The 21,860-nt window shown below is 41.8% G+C and overlaps 1 protein-coding gene across 1 annotated transcript; it reads right to left on the bottom strand.

Annotated features, from left to right (window-relative positions):
• Positions 1–15,909: 15,909 nt before the first annotated feature.
• On the bottom strand, positions 15,910–21,036 carry LOC308310725 (uncharacterized protein). The gene is made up of 3 exons (XM_080757116.1): positions 20,166–21,036; positions 19,626–19,786; positions 15,910–18,586 (listed from the first exon to the last, which is right to left on the bottom strand). The coding sequence occupies exons 1-2, from the start codon at positions 20,623–20,625 to the stop codon at positions 19,632–19,634; spliced, it is 615 nt and encodes a 204-aa protein (XP_080613242.1). The 5' UTR covers positions 20,626–21,036; the 3' UTR covers positions 15,910–18,586; positions 19,626–19,631.
• Between the last annotated feature and the right edge of the window lie 824 nt (positions 21,037–21,860).

Genomic DNA, 21,860 nt, shown 5'->3' with positions numbered 1-21,860 from the left:
AGTCTCACTTCCCTGAAGGCCTGTCCGTCACACGTTCCCTCCACGCGCCACAGTGCTCTCCTCGGCATTACTTCCTCACATTCCATCAAATGCTTAGGATGCGTGACGCCACATACACACTGTATGATATATATATACCACACTGTATGGTATATAAACATACACACTGTATGAAAAGAAGAAGAACGTGACAAAAAACAAGTATGAGAAGACAGTGAAGCTCTAGTTGATATAGTGGTGGAAAGTAACTAAGTACATTTACTCAAGGGAAGTACTTAATTACAATTTAGAGAATAAGTACTTCTATTCAATTACATCTCAGAGGCAAATATACAGTTATATGAGGCTTTAGTTTAGACATATTGGTCCGACTGTTATTAGACCGACAACCTATACCTAACCCTAACCTAACCGCAAGCACGGGAGAAGCGCATCGTTGTTTCCGCATGTCTAATTTGCGTGTTCATCCCTTAGTTAGTTGCTACTTTGCCAATTTAGATTCTTCAATACAAAATTAAGTCAATTTTATTTATACATTATTGAGGGGCTCCTCCTATATACAGGTTTAATGTTTGTTTTTCCTTAAACAAACATTAAAAACGCCATTGACAATGGAGTTTGTTTTGTCACTAACACAAACATTAACTGCCATTAACAATGAACAGAGTTTAATGTTTGTTTGGTCCTCGATGTTGTAAGATGATAAGAGCTCCCCTCACTTCACACGGGTGTGATTATATTATATTATATTATATATAGCACAGACAGCAGACCCAGCTGCACAAAACGTTAAGTCCCAGCTTTGTGCAATCATTAATGTGATTGTGAAATGGGCCATAAATAATGCATACGAATACGTTACTTTCATGCTTAGTACTGCAGTAATTATAATGTCTACACTTTCTTTGTTTAGTTTTTACTTTTACTAATGTCATATTTATAAACTTACGACATATTTTGCAACTTTTACATACATAAACAATCTAAAATGTACTTCTACCACCCCGTAAATACGACAGACAGACAGACAGACAGACAGACAGACAGCAATAGCCAAGATCAAATGCTGAGCAGTGAAACCCTATCACCTTGAATGGCCGACGACCCCCCTCCCCCCTTCGCTCTGTGACCCTCTCTCGACCTCCTCTATCGTTGTGGGATAAGAAAACATTCACTTTGACCCCGCTGACCCTTGACCCCAGAGAGAGGGTCAAATCTGTCCCATCACCTCCAATCACAGCACACGTATGACACCAGTTGGGTTTGACCTTGGTTTGAACCTCCCAACTCCCCAATCACTTCCTGTAAGCACATGTCTTGTTCTTGGGTCAAACTCTCCACACAGCAGCCTGCCAAAACAGGCCCCGATATATACTATATACGGTATGTCGTAAATAGCATCTACAAGCTCACAAAAACAAATTGGTTTAAAGGAATATTCAGTGATTTCACTTAATTCAGAATTCAGATATCACCACATTCTTCTTCGTTGGAGTCTTACTATAGAGTGCGCTGACCATATAAGGAGTTCCTCCCTATCCCCAGTGATCCCCTGGGGTCAAAAAACCCTCGTTATGGGTTTAGTCCACGAAATCAACACTGATGTGCACATCGTAGGCCAGGTAACAAGAATGCACCGTTTTTAAGTCTGCAGCTGTTCTTAACGTACATGCAAGTACACATAAGTGCACGTAAGGTATACCCTATTGGAAACGTATATTGCAATATTGGTATTGATCAATTTGACCATGTATGTAAATGATCGGTTATGGGGGTTCTCAAGGTCATTATTTTCCTGGCGTTCATGTCGTTAAACACAGAGTGCAAATTATGGACTAGAGCGTCACAGTCCCCCCTTTCATGACGACGAGTGGCCCTGAAGAGAATTTCTCATCCACTTTTCCCATAGACGTTTCAAAAAGTATTTACTTAAAGACCGCTAAGCTTCGGATAAAGCAAACTCAGATGGTGACAAATTCATGACAACAAAAATTGGGCCGAACAAATAAGAAAAAAGTTCTTCTTTCTAATGATTTGTTCAGTCCAAAAGATTGTGTTTTTTGTCATGAGTTGTCATCCTCCGAGTTGGCTTTGTATGAGGCTTTAAAGGTCTTTAAATAAATACTTTCTGAAACGTATATGGGGAAATTGAATGCGAAATTCTCTTCCGGGCCGCTCGGCGGGGATGGGACTGCGACGCTCTATTGACTCTCTGGCCCCTTTATTAATTTGTTGCCGTCGGGCAGAAACCTCAAACGTTTTGTTTAAATGAATACCTTATAGAGCGTCGCAGTCCCGCCCCCTACCAGAGCCCAGGAAATTATTCTCCGTTCATTTTCCTCATAGACTTTTCAAAACTCATTTATTTAAAGACCTTTTAAGCGACAAGCCAACTCTTGTCGCGACAAACAGCCCACGATAAGGTCTTTAGGAGGGCCATTCATACAGCGGAAGAGTGACACGCAGCAAAAGTTGTTGGGTTCAGGAATCGAACCCGCGACTTGCCACAAGGCTGCAATATAGAGCCTATATGGTATATGCGCCATAACAGCAAAAACAAGAATGATGGGGACAAGATACACATAATTCCAACAACTGAATGGTATGAATGAATTGGTGATAATGTTCAATTTAAGATTTATTCTTTATGTGTGGGAGGTCACATGCTTGCAGGGAAGGTCCTGGGCCTGGGGCTAATATGCATGCCTGAATGCACCCGTGCACATGTACTGTAATATGCACACACTCACATATCAAGTTAACACCAGACAGTGTCCAATCCACCAAGATAAGCTGCTGCATCAAAAGAGAAGACGGCCTGTGTGTTCTTGGTACTAATATCCATAATTGAAGATAGACACACATACTGAAGCCGGTCATGGTATGACCTACATCAGCAGACAGGTTTAGGAGAGATGGACAACCGTGTACAAATGGTGTTTGTGCAAATGGTGCTATTTGTTACACTCTCAACCACATGAACCCCAGCCTCCCTATAGAGGGTATGCACATGCTTAAGTAAAAATGTAGTACTTTTTCCACCACTTTACCACCACCACTAGGTTATTTTCAGACCCAGGCTGCAGTTGGATCTAATTATACGTAAAGTATGCCAATTAGTTCATGTCACAGGGAAGCCTGGCTGGTGCATTCAGTAGTGCAGTAGCACTACTTGAGTAGGTTATCAAGCTTTTTAATTTCTTTTAACGGCCCCCAGTTTGATAAGCCTTTATTTGACCCCCATTTGACACAATTTTTTATCTAAGATGTAAAATCCTAACTCAGAGAGTGTGCAAATCAACCGGAACCTGCATAGTTCCTTTTGTACACTCTCAGTCCTGGAGTTACAGCTCATCCAACCTGACGGTCTCATACCTGCAGCATCACGGCACGAAGTTGATGCGGTGTGAGCTTGTAGATCTGCTATTTTTGAGAACCACTGTTCTAAATCCTAACAGTTCTCTGAAAGATATTGTGTTAAAATCTAAAAGGACACAGGTGCGTTTTAATGGGTTTCAAAAGGTGGGCCTATAATACAGTATATCCCAATAGGGTATGCGCGTGCATAAAGTGAGTGTCAAATCGAGTGGCAAAGTGAGTTTAACGTTGTTTAACGGTTTTTTAATGCATTCAGATAGGACTTTCCGGTTTGGTTGGGCTGTCAAGGCCAGAAAGTAGTGTTTTGCCACTCAGTATAGGGCATTACTTCCAATGTATGATGATGATGATGTCACGCGCATATCCTCTATTAATACGAGCTCCACGTGACTCATATAGCAAGCAGCCATGCCTGGGAAGTAGAGCAGACAGTCTTTTTACTTCCTTTATAAAAGGTGTTAGTGTGTGAACATACCCTTAGACTTGCATATTTCAGGGGATGATGGATACCGCAACACTTCCATTTATGGAAAACCCACTGATAGGAATTGTGTCTTGTGGGAATGTAGCCACCACCTCAGACACACGGTTAAGAACATTCCTTATGCACAGTTTTTCTTACGCCTCAAGAGCATAATTTGTTTTCCAACTGAATTTGAGGCGAAGGCTGATGAAATGCATAATAGATTCCAACAATCTACTATATTGTCACTGTCAGGCAGAAACCATGCCAAAACCATTACTTTTCACGGAATGGATAAAAGAGCCTGCACTGCAGTATTCCAATTGATACAATGTAGAACTTTCTTTTATTTATTTTTGTCACAAGCTCATTTTAATACTTTACAACCCACAGACACAACATAGACAACATAGACACTGACAACATCCGGATCTTCAAATAAGGGTTGAACGGGGCGATATCCTGGCATGTTATTAATTAATCCCTGTGGAAATGTGTTAAGCACTTCCGGTTTGTCAGTGTTTACATTCTATATAGAAGCTAGCAACACAACTACCTCGAATCATCTGTACTCAACACTAGGTCTAACGCTATTGTGAACTGTTGTTTTGGCATATAAGTCACATCTGCTAAAGCTGTTGCATTTGTATATTAGCACAAAACCAACAGTGTTTCCGTGGAGAAAGTGGTAAGACATTGTGCTGTCACTGCAGGGTGCAGACGTTGGAGGTAAAATGTACTCATTTCCAGCTTAATTTGAGGTGTAGTAACCTGCTATGGGTCAGGTTGTAGTCTGACGTCTTTATTTTTGTGTTGTTAGCCGAGCTTAGCCTCAAACTTCAAAGATATAAAACGATGTATGGCTTGGGTGTCAAGCTGATGTGCTCAAACGGTCTGCTATTAATCAGTTAAAAGTAAAAACACATCTGATTAAGTATGACAATCCATAGAGCGAGAATCACTATAACGGCATCCGGACCCCAGAGCGGAAATGGGGGACGTGGCCAGGAATACCATGTATAGGATGCCAGGTCTACAAATGACCTGGAATCGTTTATATGTCAGCCTTTGCATAAGCCTGCAAGGTCGTCAAGGCTAAGGCAAGTGCTATGGGCTAAGCTAGAGTCTGAAGAGGTGAGTCTAAAGAGGTGAGTCTGAAGAGGTGAGTCTTCAGACTATGGCGGAAGATTGGGAGTGAATCTGTAGTTCTGACTGCAATGGGGAGTTCGTTCCCCAGTCTGGGAGCCAGAAGGGAGAAGAGTCTGCATGGGTCGTGTGCACATGGAGTGTTGTCCTGGATGTTTTAGGGAAGGTTCTGACAGCTTCCCTGTGTTAGCTGATGTGAGTGGGAGGGCTAGGGTTGGATCAAGCTTTAATAGAAAAATGGGGGTGAATTTGTTAGCAGGGAAAAAAGTGTTAAAGGTGAAATATGGACATAGGTTTCTGCCTGACAGACGTGCAGTCCTTTTACAGCTAGTAAATGGACTAAACGTGTACAAGGGCAGGGGAGAGAGACCCTTCTAGTGTCTGAGAAGATCCATTTGCATCTCTATTTAGAGTTACCTTTGTTTCAGAATATAACACCTCATCACAAGCCATTCATTTAGCAAGCAATGGAAGATACTGAAATGTTTCTTCCTCTTTTAAAACGAAATCAAGTGAGGATCACTTGATTTTGTTTTAAAAGAGGAAGCAACATTAGAGACTGTGGTCACATCTACAGTATGTCTATAAATCACCCAGCACAAGGTCTAATTGGCTAAGTAGAGAGTTGTGTGGTAATTATTGTTGTGGCAGATTAGGAAGCTATTACTGAGGGAGTCTTATTGAATCTTTCACTGAACTCAATGGAAGCTCATGGTTTGAACAGAAATCTGGATTTCTGTTCCATTTTGTTGTGCCGTTTTCTACAAAGGGGGTTATATCCAGCCATCCGTCTTCAAACCGCTTATCCAGAATCGTGTCGCGGGGAGTACAAAGGGGGTTGATTAGCTTTAGTCTGCAGGACAGATAGGTCACTGTCCTACATTATTTGTTTGTAGATACGTAGATGGTGTAGTACTATCTTACTTCGCTTGTAGCCGATCTACATATCAGGCCTTACGATGCCATGGCCTTCCAAAATAACTATTGTGTGGACTGTCGAGTGGAACAAACATGGCCTTGGCTTATTAGCAGTGGTGGAATAAGTACTTTTTACTTGAGTAAAAGTATCAATATTATGATGTAGGCCTACTGTAGAACACTGTGAAAGTCTGGTATTCAAAATTTACTTTAGTAAAAGCACACAAGTATTGGCACCAAAATAGTACCAAAAATAAAAGTAGGCTACTCATTATACAAAATGTCCCATTTCAAGTTATCAAAATGTATACAAATCTTTTGAAAATAGCAGACCTACAAGCTTGCTTGTAGATCGGAATATAGAGCTTGTGCTTAATGTTTAGCAACAAAAATCTAAATAGTAACTAGTAACTAAAGTTTAATAATAGTGCAGCAAAAGCCAAGTACAATATTACAAAATAAAGTAGAAAATTGGAAATACTCAACTGAAGTAAACATAAGTACAGTACTTATGATTACTTTACAGTTTACACCACTGGTTAGCGGCAGCACTCACCAGACTACTAACCAGAAACATAAACTAGTACTACCAAAAACAAAAAGCTAACCAGAAACATAAACAACCAAAACCAAAAAGCTACTAACCAGAAAAGAAACAACGCCAAACAATACTCATGACCAATGGTGTTCTCTACTGGGGAGACAAGCTGGCAACAGCTCTTGGCCCTAATCATGAATGTGGTACAGCTGGGACAGGGCCTCAGTTGATTGACAGCCAGCTGAGGTGAGTGTAGAGTAGTTTTAGCGTTTAAAATGGCAAAAACGAATTACAAATTAATTAAATCACCATCCTAAAATATTATGTCATAAAGTCTAGTGTGCGCGTGCGTGCGTGTGTGCATTCATGTACAAGTGCATGGGTGACTGGTGACCCCTTGTGAGTAAGACAATTATTAATTACTACAAGGTTTTCACCCCACCCCCCCTTGTAAATGAGAGCCAGGCCGCAAGTCTCAGCAGCCTTGAACAGTAAGGTATTTTCCACTTGCTCCTATGTTGCCAAACCATCGAGAGAGAGAGACACACAGACAGACAGACAGACAGACAGACAGACAGGATCCATTCCAACATTGTTGAAACAGTCAAATATGGGCCCTGTCTGAGACTTAAAATTAACTATTAAATTATATTTGAGATGATTGACAACAGCATGAAATGAAGGGAAAGAAACAGTTCTTTCAAACCCTTTGAAAGAACTTTGAAACAAGGTTTGGCATACTTAGCTGCAGATAACTAACTAAAATAAAAATCACACCCGTGTGAACCAAGCGGTGCAACGTTATACTTGTATTGTGATAGTTACTGTACTGTTCGCGCGTCTTACTCGTATAGTTATAGTGCACAGTGTGAAGCCCAACAGTGCCACTTGAAGGTAGGTCACCCGGGCCAGAGTGTAGAGTAGGAGAGTAGCGACACGCTTTCTGCCTATGGGCTATAGTTCCAAACATTGCTCCTATGGCTGGAACTATCCCATTGAGATAGAATGAGCACTTCCACATTACATTGTTACAATGGGAGTCAAAGCTAGTGTCGCCACTCTCTTACTATATCACTCTGACCCGGTCCATCTGTATTGCAGCTGTTCCTACTCCAAACGGACAAACGCTGCCAGTCATTGGAGCGGTGTGCACCGCTCAAAAGGTCCAGGGTGTGTGGGTGGATGGTGGTGTTGGCTTGGGGGGAAATGAGTACTAGTAAGGACCATGTCAGAGTAGTACCCTGCTTTCCTGCAGAGCAAACCCACCGCACGCATGCATGCATGCATGGACGGACGGACGGACGGAGTGGAAAACATACTCTTTCCCCATGGAGGAGACAATAATTCACTCAAATCAGGCGACACCAGTGGCTTACAACAAACATGTGTACATGTACAGGTCAGCTTCTCTCCTTCTTTGTGGCAAAACGCCAAAACCCTTTCTAAATATATCTCTCTCTCTTTCCCATTCTTGACTCTCTCTGTTACATTTTCTCGTCCTCACCTTTCCTCCTCTCCCTTGCCTACTCTCCATCCCCCCCCCCCCCCGCACGCACACACACACACACACACACACACAGGCAGAAGATGAGAGAAACCGCTCACTGCCAAGAGCACATGACCATCGTGTTGAGAAAGAGAGAGACCGGCAGACACAGAGAGAGAAGGAGAAAAAGAGAAAGGGAAAGAAAGAGAAAGAGAGAGAACAAGAGAGAGGGAGGTGGAAAAACAAAAGCGTAACCAGCCCTCGTAAAAGAAAAAAGGAAAAAAAGGCAGAGGGAGGGGAAAAAGTCAGCTGAATTAATAACAACCCAAAACAGATGCGGGAAGTTGCATTTCCAAAATAAAATGAGACATTGGTTAAAAAAGCATCTCGTCTCTCCCCGGTGGACCTGCCAGACTGTGAGCTCACGCTTTGCAGGGCGCTGCAGCCCAACGTCTATTCACGAGTTGGGGAAAGTAACTACAGTAAGTACATTCACGAAGTACAAGTAGGCTACTTTACCCACTTAAACCCCAGCACTTAAACCCCCACAGCTATCCACAATAACAGACAGAGACAGAGAATACACTAAAGTATAGAGCCCTGGGGGACTCCAGTCAACCATGTATGTAGGGTGTAATTGTATGTACAATTTTGAGGTCTTTTTTTTAGCATGTCACTTAACATGCTTTAATACTTATGCTAATACATGCTTATGCTTCTACTTCTACTCCACATGAACAAACTACATATTTTACTTTTACTTATCACTGTAACAGTATTTCTACATTGTGGTATTGCGGCTTTTACTTAAGAAAATCTGAGTAGTTATTTCGCCCTACTCAACTCAGCTGAACATTTCCGTGATTTATCTCTCTCTCTCTCTTTCTCTCTCTTAATGAGCCGTTTCTCCTCTCGTTATCTGCTGCAACAATTAGGAGCCTGCTAATTTGGCCCGGGGAGTATGGAAGTGTTTTCCTGAGTTGGAAACCAAACGCCTGACGGCTGTACAGATGTACGGACTGTGTACGGACTGTGCAGGGACTGATTAAAACCCCCACACTTCACATTAGGAAGCAATGGAGGAGAGGTCAGGAGGAGGAGAGTCAAGGCCGAGTCCATGTGTGTGTGCATGTGTGCGTCCTTTTATGTGCTGCAGCAGCGCCATATTATTGACCCAAATTATAGGCGCGCACGCGCACACACATGGACTCGGCCTTGACTCTCCTCCTCCTGACCTCTCCTCCATTGCTTCCTAATGACATAGATGTCTATGGTCTATGTCTATGTCTATGGTCTATGTCTATGGTCTATGTCTATGTCTATGTCTATGTCTATGTCTATGGTCTATGTCTATGTCTATGTCTATGTCTATGGTCTATGTCTATGTCTATGTCTATGTCTATGTCTATGTCTATGTCTATGGTCTATGTCTATGTCTATGTCTATGGTCTATGTCTATGGTCTATGTTCTATGGTCTATGTCTATGTCTATGTCTATGGTCTATGTCTATGTCTGTCTATGGTCTATGTCTATGTCTATGTCTATGTCTATGGTCTATGGTCTATGTCTATGTCTATGGTCTATGGTCTATGTCTATGTCTATGTCTATGTCTATGTCTATGTCTATGGTCTATGGTCTATGGTCTATGGTCTATGGTCTATGTCTATGTCTATGTCTATGTCTATGTCTATGTCTATGTCTATGGTCTATGTCTATGTCTATGTCTATGTCTATGTCTATGTCTATGTCTATGTCTATGTCTATGTCTATGGTCTATGTCTATGTCTATGTCTATGTCTATGTCACCTCCGATCCTCATCACAGCAACGCTGCTTCTTCCTGAAGCACCTTGACCCCCCCCCCCTCCCAAGGAACCCCATCTGCAAATATGTTGTGCCCCATACACGGTTTGTGTTGTTAAAATGTTTTTCACAGTTTTTCAATGAAAATAACAGATCTATTGTCATAGTAGCATACTGCAGGCCTATACTGTACAGGCTTAAAGTGGTTACACTGATTGTGATTCTACAGTATATTAACATACTGTACAGTGTCAACTAATTTTGATGGGGACCCCCCTGAAGAATAGAACAGAAATGAATCAATTCATATCAGGCCAATCTGATGTGAACTCCAAACATCTGCTGGGATGGCTGGCCAGGTCGAGCGTCTTTACAAGAACACTGAAGACATAACAGCAACCACCTGATTCTAATCTTAGACGCCAGCTGCTAGACAGATACCTACTACGTTTTTTTAGAAGAGAGAATTAAAATTAAGATTAAAGTTGGCGACACTCGACCACCACCACCACAGAGGCCTATTGGTTATGTCCCAACTGCAGTGTATTTTCCGTTCTCGTGATTTAAACACCCAGTTGTCAGGTGAAAAGTATTGATGACTCCATATTGGATGATATTGACTGCACCCTTCCGCTGACTCGGTGGAGAAGGTGTCGACATTTTGCCATCCTCCGAACTATTGGATTTTGCCACCATTTTGTCCGGACTCCACCTCCATTGTGGAAATGTAGAGGGAATTACCTATTGGCAGTTATGGAAAAACCCAGGCAAATGTCATTCCAATGGTTTTATTGGCATGAGTCACTTCAAGATGGATATATTATTATTTTTTTGCTTCTTTTTTTTTAGCTTTTGCCTACTGTAGCACTTTATTTATTATTATTATTATATAAGAAGAAGAATTCCTTTCAGAGGTAGAAATAACCTTTTGCCAGTATTGTTTGCAAGTCTGACTTGTTGGAAAGACTGCGTGGACGTTTGAGAGATTTAGGACAGTTTCTGGCTACAAGATATCCATACAGTATCTACAGTATTTGACAAGCTATATTTCACAACATGCAATACATTATATCTTCCATTGGAGGGTCGCACTCAGAAATAAAAATCCATATTTATTATTGTCTGATTAACAAGGTGACAAACATTTTGGCTATCCACCCTTCATCAGTGTTGACATCAAGCAATATTAAACAGATATAGATATCTTAAAATAAAGGCAGCTCCAGGGCTGAGTTCCTTATTCTCTATACTCATATGTACACCCATGCTTGCATGGCCATGCACAGCTCCAACCTAGTGATCAATTTCACTGGAGAACAACCCGTCTCTCATTGTCAACAAGACCAAAGAGCTGATCATGGACTACAGGAGGCCAGACAGAGAGCACACCCCTTCTTGATGGTGCCACAGTAGAGAGGGTCGTCATCTTCCCAAGTTATTCACTGTGTGTTATTTACAGTAACGTTTCTTTCACCTCAGGCGACTGAAGAGGTTTGGCATGGGGCCCAAGGTCCTCCTACAGGCCTTGGCTTCTACAGAGGCACCACTGAGAGCACCTTGACCAGTTGTATCACTGTCTGATACGGGAAATGTAGTGACCTCAACCGCAAAGCATTGCAGAGGATTGTGGAGATGGTATAAGATGTATGTTGTGTCAGAAAAGCTTGCAGGCTTCTCAGAGACCCTATAGCCATCTCAACCATGAACTGTTTCAGATTATGGCAGCCACAAGGCCACAGGCAGTAGGCTGCCAAACTTTTCCAAGACAATCAGGTTCATGAACAAACAGAACAATAAGAACAATGATAAACTGTGTAGTGCATTGGTTCCCAACCTTTTTATACTGAAGTACCACCTCAGAAAGTACCACAACATCAGTGGCGTCACTACGCAGCAACAGGCCCTGACGCAGGATGGTCTAGAGTGCCCCCCCCCCCCCCCCCCCACCAAGCCGCTATAGAAACAAATTAACTATGTTTAAAACAACGGTTTTGTATCAGACCAAACACTACTCTAAAATGAATAGATTCAAGCTGTGGCAATTGGCATTATATATCAAATTCGGTCTCTTTTCTGTTTAGCCAATTATGAAAAGAAACTATAAGAAAACAGCCAAAACAATGCGCTATCAATCAATCAATCTATAAAGCCATGTTGCGCAGCACGGAAAACTAAAAAGCGGCAAGCTAGAAATGCTTAATAAAGTAAACAAAATAATCAAATACTGTAAAACACTGGCATTTTATTTTAAACTATTCATTTTGTTTCTCCACTTGAAAGGCCACTTGAATTATTTAGAACCTTGGCTATTGAGCTATAAAAATATGGTGACTGCGCACCACGAAAATTAGACAGCAATTATTTAATTAAATAAAGAGGCTCTGCCTCTGCGCTCTGCTTACCTTATAGGTGAACCTTCCTCGATTTTCGGCGTTTGTAACTCGCTCCCGGCGGCACGTCCTTGCCCTGCTCCTCCTCATCTCCAGCAGCATGCTCTTTCTCTTCCTCCATCGCAGCTTGTTCCTCCTCCATCCCCTCCGCCGGCTCAGTCTCCATGGCCATGTCCATGTCCACTCCAAGTTCTCCACCTCCATCGTGGTTGCGTGGTCCGCTGCTGCTGGTGCTAGCAGTCACTGCGGCCGCGTTCGGCTCTCCTGCCTCCCCAGCTTCTGCCAACTGCACCTGGCCTGAGCTACAACAAGCCCCAACCGTTCGTGGTGGTGGTGCCTCTTCTTCTTGTCCCACCGCGGCCCCATCAACATTTTTATCGTCTTTCTTTTGAAAGAAACCAATTATTTTTGGAAGTTTTGCTATTTTTTTGTCTTTCTCTTTTTTTAGATTTCGCTTCTCACTACCGCATTTCTGTTTTTGTCTTTCTCTTCTTTTAGTTTTCGCTTCTCACTATCGATTTTCTGTTTCTTGCTCTCCATTGTTTGTTTGTGTCTGTCGCCATTTACACCTATAACCTCTGACCTGTCTCTTCCGTCTTCCGGACCGGGCGGGGCCGGGCCGCCGGGGGCATGCCCCCTCCCATAAAAAAGTGAAGTGATCATACATGGTCAGATTATAAAATATTAAGTTGTGACGTAAAATCAACCTCAGTTAACAATATATTGTTAAGGGGCCCGGCCGCCTTTTTGTCCCTTTTCTCCTTTTTTGGGAAAAAATAAAAATGCACACACCCCACCCTTCCAAGCTGCCTTTTTACAACATTGGCCAGTTAAAAAAAACATGAACTTGTAGCACACTCTGCGTTTAGGGTGTTAAAGGACCTATAACATAAAATTCAACTTTTTCAATTTATTTTGTGTTTTTGGGGCTCCCATGTGTGTTTTCTATCCCCACAAATAACCAATTTTGAACAATCGGGCCTTCATGTCATATGGGTGTTTTAATGGAAATTGCTCTCAGAAACAGCTCGACTGATTTTGGCCTCATCGTGATGTCATCAATGTCACCCTACTTTATATAATTCCTCCTTTTCTTCAGTCTTCAGTTGCAAATTAGCATTTCCACTTTGTTTACAATGTCCACCATTGTTGATTTTCCAAGCTGGCATGGAATGGAAACAAGCCTGGTTTTATCTAGCATGAGTATTGAAATGACTCAAATATTAAATAATCTGCATATCAGCACTCCCACCACCTCAGGACATTGTGGTACTGCAGCTAAAACTGCTTTCAAAGTCCAAAAAGAAATGACAAGGACTGGTTATATCAGTGGTGATTGAGGCTCAAACCATTAGAAATAACTTTGAGGGACATAGACAATAAGATTATTAAATATTAAAAGCAGTTTTAAAATGCATGTTATTTGCGCTTTAAGGTAAACTGGGAACTGGGAACTGGGACATTTCCGACTTAAGAGTATGAAAAATCCACATGAATGGTCCCCCAACTCGTAATACTGGCTTTCACAGAGAAGGTTAATTGTAGAAATATAGAGGAAATAGGTGTCTAAATGGCCTGGACCTATTGTCAGTTATGGAAAACCCCAGACAACTTTCATTCCTTTGAGCAGCCGGTGATTTTATCAACATGAGTCACTTCAATATAGAAGAAAACAAGAATAAAACTTTACCAGTTAGACCACTGACCACTGTATACAAGGCTGACTTATAAAGGCTGCATTGAAGTGAGAATCGTGATCATTCTGGCAACAAAACGGATGTCCCCCAATACATCTATTTGAATCACAACAAGCATTTATTCTTCATAACAAGAAATTGATTTAACACCAACAATAAGATTTCTTTATTTATGCCCGCAGATATGAATTCTTTGTTTCACAAAAATGCTTTGACTACATCAGGGTCAAAGTTGCAAGCTTAGTCACACGTCGTGGTGGCATTGTTCAGCTCCTCCATAAAGAGCTAAACAGGTTCATTTTACAGTACTCCATGTTATTCTTTGCCATTTTACTTGTCTAGTATGTTGGAATTGTATGAATCAATGTATTTATTATTGATGACATTTTTCTGTAGGCTGTACGTATATGTCTTTGCTTGTGGGCTTGTAGATCGGCTATTTTCAAAAAAAAAATATATATACTGTACAGTAGGGTTAGAATTGTTAAACAAAGTTTGATGCTATATTAACTATTTATGCTGGGGACTCCCTGGAACGTTGTGAGAACCACTTCCTTCCGGCATGATGCATTTACATTCGCCAAATTTTAAACTTTTTAAATTTAGGCTGTTAGTAGTACTATGATGGAACCCAACACAAGAAGTGTCATGTGAAGGCAGCCAATCAAATGCACATTTCTTTCAGGTCTTATTCTGTTCCCCCGTCCTGCCCTGCAGCTGGAACAAGTCATTCAGGGGTGTCCACACTTTTTTGCAAATAGGGCCAGGTATATACCAAAACAAAGTCACAGACCGGACAGAACGGACTGTTGGACATGTCTGAAGTAATTAATCAACACAATGACCAAGATTTTTTATGTTGGAAACCGATCTCAAATGCCACGCCCGGAAATACTCCTACCCCTACAGGTCGTCTTGCTAGCCCTGGTAGCAATGTAATGTATTGTGTTGCTAAGATGTGTATTTCATATTAGTGTATAGACCATGCATAAATGGAGGTGTCTCAATTCGGGTGTAAACTGTTGTATGAGGTGCAAGTATGTACGCAAAAGAAAAACATTTCTCTTGGTGTCTTGACTTGAAATACATCGAGTATATAGTCAGATACTGAAAAGATAGGAGCTTAAAAAGGGGGGAGGTAAAAAAGGACCTTGACTATACTCATTTCCCTTGGACTTTGTAAAGAAACACTGAATTTCCTTAAAAGTTCATATCTGCTCATCTCCTTTGCAACAATTCTACCTAATTCAGCTTTTGAAAACACACATTAATCTCTCTCTCAGTCTCTCTGCAAACAAAACAGGCAGGCCAAATGTGTCACTGAAGCAGACTCCTACACTAGCTCGTATCAACAGGAAAGGGGGGGGGGGGTGGGGGACGCGGCCAATGAGACTAATTCGGAGGTGTGTGCTTTATGAAAAGAACACCCTGTACTGTCCCGAGTTCAACTCCGGCTGCCTTCTACCAGCTGACTGGCTGACTGGCTGTCGTAAGTGGCCTGCTTTTCCTATTCCCGCTGTGATTGGAGAAAGGGAAAGCCAATAACTTAAGCCCCCACCTCCCCCCTCTCTCCCTCTCAGGACGTGCCCTTGTTGTTTTCAACTTTAGAGGAGAATGGAGCCAGTGGAGAGAGAGAGCGCCAGCCAGCCAGCTAGTAGAGCACATAACGCACAGACGAGCAGAGCTGTGTGTAAATTTTGCCCTCAAGATATACAACCGGAGTGGGAGAGCTTGCACCAACAAAAATCTGTTGTGGTCCAATTAACTGTTGAGTTGTATTCAGACATCAATCTGAAAGTAAATTTGTACCAGGGACCCCCATAAAAGATGTGATGTTTCAAATATATGAAACTGTGTACAGTACCCATACAGTATATGGGTTCAACTTATTTCGATGCAATACAAGTATTAACCAATTTTGCTGGGGACACCCTCATGGACCCCAGACGTCACTTTGAGAACCACTGGTCGAGGGAGTTCAACTTATCACTGTTGTCACCGTCAGTCAATATTAAAAAAGATTACAGGTGTGTGTGTGTTGGTGGGGGAGAGAGAGATGTAACATTAAAAATGAGCCAAAGAAATCATCTACATACCAGAATTTATTTTTAATCAAATTATTGCAGATTTAAAGAAACAATATAAAACATACATGACATTGATTATTGGGCTCAGTTTTGCAACCTTGTATTTACCTTGAAAAACAAGAAAAATAACGAAAATATATATTTACAGAAATGCCACTTTGGAAAGCCATACACACCCACAAAAAGCTCAACATAAATAAGTTAGTATACATTTCTCAGTGTTTTCTTTTCATCTTTTTTTTTCTTTTTTTTTTTTTACAAGAAAAAATATATATACACACACGTACACTTCAAAGCTTTACACAGATTAATAATGCAGTGTAACTTTGTCTTTCTTTGCCCTAAAAAATAAAATAAAAATAATCCTAATAGTGCAATTACATTTTCCATGTGAGGCCACAGGAGGCAAATGATTGATTCACATAGTCTGGTGTGTGTGTGTGTGTGTGTGTGTGTGTGTGTTTGCATAATATATAGCCCAGTGATTGCAACAACACATGTATCTTGTCGTTGCTGTCAGGCAGAAACCTTGCACCTTCATATTAACTTTACTTTTTCAACGTAACTTTATGTTTTTTCATCATCATAAGAGTGTGAACTAAAGCAGTGGAAATAGCTGATCTACAAACTCACAACATGTGACAAGGGAACACGTTGTGAGCCTGTAGATCAGCTATTCACTATGTTTTTAAAATAATATTAATAATAAAAAATAAAGTTTTAGACATACAAGGTTTCCACCAGACAGCAATGATATCCATGTTAACCTGGGCTATCTTGTCAATACCGTAAGCATGGTATATACGTCTCGTATGGTGTCAAAATAATCAGATCTACAAGCTCACAAAGTTGGTAGCGTGTAGATCTGCTGTCTTCGGTGTACTATGGAAATTAGGAAGGTCAGGGGGAAATGCATATTCTTGTCCTGCCAAAAAATGGGATACATTACAGCAAATTCTGCTGTCATTTGGTTGAATAGTGCGCAGCAGTTCCAACTCCCCACTAAAAAGAAACAGATAAAAGTCACAACTTTGGCAAATTTGTTTCCCTCTCTGAAAAAGGGTAAAATAATAATAAAAGCATAAAATAAAAAAGGGGAAAATAGGAGATATAGATTTACATGTAAACATTAACCTGGCTAGACCCAGTGATATAGACCCTAATGAGCCCTTTAAAAAGGTGCTGTAAGTGAATATTTGTTTAAAAGTTAGCAATCATTACTATAGACTAGTGCATGTTCGGTAACGGGGGTCTCATCATCTCCAGCTCTTTAGTAAACAGAACATACAGTTTCAAGTAAGGACACCAATTCCATCCAATCAGGAGAGATCAGTTATAGTGTTCCAGTTCCAATTCTGTCTGCTTCTTTTTTTTCCTTCATCACTTCCAATTTCACTCTTGTATTAGTTCTCTCTCCTGATTGGATGAAATTGGTATCTATACCAGAAAATGTATTTTCTGTTTACTAAGAAAGTTTCCTGTTACTGAAAAAACACAGTCTATAGCATATAGACTATAGTAATTACCATCACTCTATAGTGTGTGTGTCTCTCACTCACACACACACACACACACACACACACACACACACACACACACACACTTACAGCACCTTTAACTTACAGTGTGACCATCCATCAACATGAAGGGCCTTCAAACAGTAACACTGGGCCATTTAAAGCCATGGTTCTTTTTAAATCTGCATTTCTTTTTACTTCGATACATCAAATTATTACCTGAACATGGATACAACATGACCACGTGTACAAAATAATATTTCTCTTTTTGAAAACTGCACTGCAATTTCCCAAGTCAAATTCACACTCGACGTATGAAAAGCATATTACATATTGCTTTCTCTCTCTCTTATGTGCTACATCTCAAAATGTATAGGTAGTAAAAAATAATAATAATAAACTGAGCAAAAAGGAAAAAAAAGACTCCATTTGCACACTGCTACATTGTCTGCTTTTGAGGCAATTGAATTGAGTGCCAAAACTTTTATAGTGTACATATTCAGTGCTTGTGCATCTCTCCCACCCCCCCTCCCCCTCCCCCTCCCCCCACTCTCTACAAAGTTAGGGCTGGGCAATTAACCGAAAATATATCCAAAGCGATATTTAGACCCAAAAACCGACTTCATCTCGCTCATATAGGTAAATTGCATAAACAACAAGCAGGGTCTTTGGAGGATAAACATTTTAAATTTCTCATACAGTATATCAAAAAATTGACATACATTTCTAATAGATATTTTATTATCTACTAAATCGATTAGCCCGATTAACCACTTAACCCGGAGCTTGCAGATCTGCTATTTTCACGATATACATAATTTTGAAATGATCGAGATATTGATTTGAAGTCATATAGCCCAGCCCTACCCCACACCGTAAAATAATCCTCAGTGTTAACCTATCCACATGCAACTCTGAGAATGCACAAATGGAACGAAAATAAAAGGGCCCCTTATAGATGTGTAACTCTGACAGGGTACAAAAATGGAACGGAATGGACCCGTATTTGTACACTCTGAGAGTTAAACTAACTCCAAGGTTTTTACAGTGCACCTCCATCTCAGAAAAGGCTGCCGAGCTCTCCCTCTCCCTCTCTCCATGGTCCCTCCACTGGGTGCTGAGAAAGGCAACAGGATCCCTCCAGCGACAGGACTCTCAGGTTCTGTGGGGCACAGATGAAAAACAAGCTGAATAGCGGTGGTGGAAAGTAACCAAGTACATTTACTCACAAGTACTGCACTTAAGCACTTTTACTTTGGTTGATCATTTCCATTTTTCGATGCTTCTAATACTTCTACTCCACTGCTTCTCAGAGGCACATTCTCTTCACTCTACTGCAATTATTTGAAAGCTTCAGTGACTTAGATTTATATTATTCATATAGAGAATTAACCAATCATGGCTGATTTGATACAAGGGAACTACAAGCTTGTAGATCTGACATTTTTGAAAAACGAAACATTTGTGATGAAAACACACGTTTTGATGCCAAAACGTGTGTACCTTTACTCAAGTCTGCATACAGGCCTTTTACTTGTAACAAAGGATAATCTGAAACTGAGTCTTTCTTCTACCACTGCTTAATGGTGGTGCATTTGCAGAAGGGGTGGGGAGAAAAAAAGGGGGGAAAAAAAAGAACTCCCACACAAACAAAACAGTTGTTCCATCTCGAGGTCTCCCGTGCGGACAGAGAAACGTGGGTGCATCAAATCACACAAAGACAGACTTTATGACAGAGAGACAGACAGCACGAAGACTGTGCTTGCAGACTGTCAGCGCTGCAAACGCAGCGTGTAACAAAGCAACCACTTCAACAGGCCTGGTGACGTGTTACTATCGCTTGGGGGTGGGCTGTGTGCAAGGCGTGTTTAGATAAACACCAAGACGAGACTAGCCATCCGCCTCACTGATGCACAGGCAGACAGAGAGACAGACAGCCACATCTTCAGTGCATAATATTGTATACATTAGGGGCCTGTAGTGGGTTTGAAAACAAGTGCTCCTCAAGTACTTTGGGTCAAAAAATAAAATATCTAGGATTTCCATGATGCAATATTTTTAGCACACACCTTTCACTGTGAATGTCTCGTTAAAATAGTGATTAGTAAAATGGATTACAAAATCGTGGGATAAAAATATATATAAAAAACTGTGATTAGTAAACAACAATATTAATATTAATAATTATTATTATTTCTAACCTCAGTTCAGCCCAGTTGCTCCCTGCTATCCGCCTTGCTGGGTGTTTCTTCCACAGATGTTACTGTCTGACCCGCTGTGCAGTTTGACTGGTCATCTTCGTCATCCTCATCATCATCATCGTAGCGCACCCGTTTTCTGGGAGAGTCACCTGAACAAGGACCTGCCAGGAGAAGGGGGGAAAAGTAGTTACAATAAAGAGATATAAAAAATAGAAAAGAATCTGTCACATTCCCCCATTGGCTTGCAGCACAGTTTGCGTGCTCAGTCGCACGTATAAACTTACTAAAAACAAATCACAAAACGCCCATCAATAAGGTCAGACGCTGGAAAAAAGTCTTCATGTAAGAGTGACATCCTCACAAGATCAGATTGAGGAAATGTAACAGCTATACTACAAAGCTATTTTATTCTTTTTTATGTGCAGGATCTCTCTGCACAGCCAAATGGACCCTTATCCGTCTGTAACTCGGAGACTGGACCCGTAGGGTCCAATTTGATTCCATTCGTACAGTTATGTACAGTACAGTTAGATTATCTACCTGAAGCTCTTTGGCGTCTCCTCCTGGGGCTGCCATCGGGCGACGAGTCGCCGCGACACGGTGATCGCTCCCCGGGTCGTCCATCAGCTGCTCCTCGGTTATGGTTCCCGTTACAGTCCACAGGTCGAGGCCGCCTCTTCTCGCGCGGCGCTCGGCAATAAAAGTCCGGCGCGTCGCTCACCTCCTCCCACTGGCAGCCCGTCTCCCCCGGGGGAACGTCGAGCGGCCTGTCGGCCACCGGGTCGAAGTTCCACCGCTCGGCGAACCGTCGCCGCTCCTCGGCCATCTGGACCCGATACTCCCGCTGGAGTTCCTCCGGGTCCGGCGAACCGAACAGGTTCCTGCGCACCGGAGGTCTGGAGCCGCCATCCAGGGCCAGGCCGATGATCCGAGCCGGATCCACCCTCTCCAAAGTTGGACTCGCGTTCGAAAGGCGCACGTCTGACATTTTGTTGCACATATGAGCAAAAAAACAAACAACAAAGCGAACGGAAGGGGGGGGGGGGAACAACAACCACCGTCTAAAAGATCGCTCAGTTTTCCCCAAAACGGTTATAATCCTTCAAACTGCACAGATCACAGGTGGATTAATGCGTGCATTATTCTGCACTGTCGTATCCAAATGCAACCCTGCAAATAATGTCTCCAAAAAAAGCCGTCGTCCTCCACCGCCTCCTCATCCGCAGTACTGTGTGTGTGTGTGTGTGTGTGTGTGTGTGTTTTAAAAGGCAAACAGCTCCTGTCAAACTCCGTAAACAAGTCGAGTCGTCACGGCCAACATGGCGCTGGAGAGAAGTGCAGCTACTACTACGAAGCGAGGAGGGCAGAGACTGACTATTTAAACAACACGAGCTTCATTGGTGCTGCAGCTGGAAACCCGCCCCTGCTGCTGCAGCTCGTTAGAGTTGAACGTACGTGGCTGCATCACCACCCCTGAGCTCAACAACATTAACCCTATACAGTAGGCTATACTGTAGACTAGTGTAAAAATTGGTGCGTTGTTCAGACGGGTAGATGATGAAACGTTGCAGTCTACCAGTAATGGAAACCAGCGACGTGAAGCTCTAACTGCCGCAAATTAGAAATGCTGTGATGCGTTTTACCATACCATACCTGCATATTTTTGCGTCGTTTCAGCTGCCCGTCTGAACCACATCAATGGTTCTCAGAACGTCCCACACCTTTTCATCGCATTCTCAGTACCACCAAATATCACCAAGTTGAGGCATATCTGAAAAATGTGTTCCTGGGGCGGGGCCTGTCATTTTTTTTAAAGAGTAAAAAGCTCACAACTTTAGCTATTATGAATATTGAATAGTCGATTTATAACTTGGTTAAAGTCCTTAAATGATGTTGACCCCGCCCCCCAGACTACAATGAGAATGATACTCAAATATGCACACCATGAACTTGAAATCCAGTGTACACTTTAAGGTGGTTGTTTATAAAGAAGAAATTGCAGGGCTTAGGTAGTTAATGAATAAAGCATATTTTGCTGAAGGTGGTCTCCCTACTCTTCAATATTGACATTTAGCCCCTGGTGCCGGGTAGGTAGGCTATACTTGACAAGTAGTGCTGTCTGAACTTAAGATCATAAACACACCATCTTACCTGTATTTATGCCCATGAGTGCAGGTCAAATATAAATGTCTTGCTGTGGCCTGTATGGCAATGTTGATGAGACGAACTTTGTTA

Source organism: Protomyctophum bolini, assembly GCF_963924005.1.
Source record: "Protomyctophum bolini genome assembly, chromosome: 23".
NCBI lineage: Eukaryota > Metazoa > Chordata > Actinopteri > Myctophiformes > Myctophidae > Protomyctophum > Protomyctophum bolini.
The sequence above is the reverse complement of the archived record's forward strand: the minus strand, read 5'-3'. Positions and strand labels throughout refer to the sequence as shown.

What these genes read in the sequence shown, in the direction of transcription:
- LOC308310725 (XM_080757116.1), bottom strand. Translation starts at nt 20,625, where the DNA reads ATGTGCAACAAAATGTCAGACGTGCGCCTTTCGAACGCGAGTCCAACT. An exon ending in GAGACGCCAAAGAGCTTCAG is followed by an intron (nt 19,787 to 20,165) that starts GTAGATAATCTA and finishes TTCTCCTGGCAG; the next exon opens with GTCCTTGTTCAGGTGACTCT.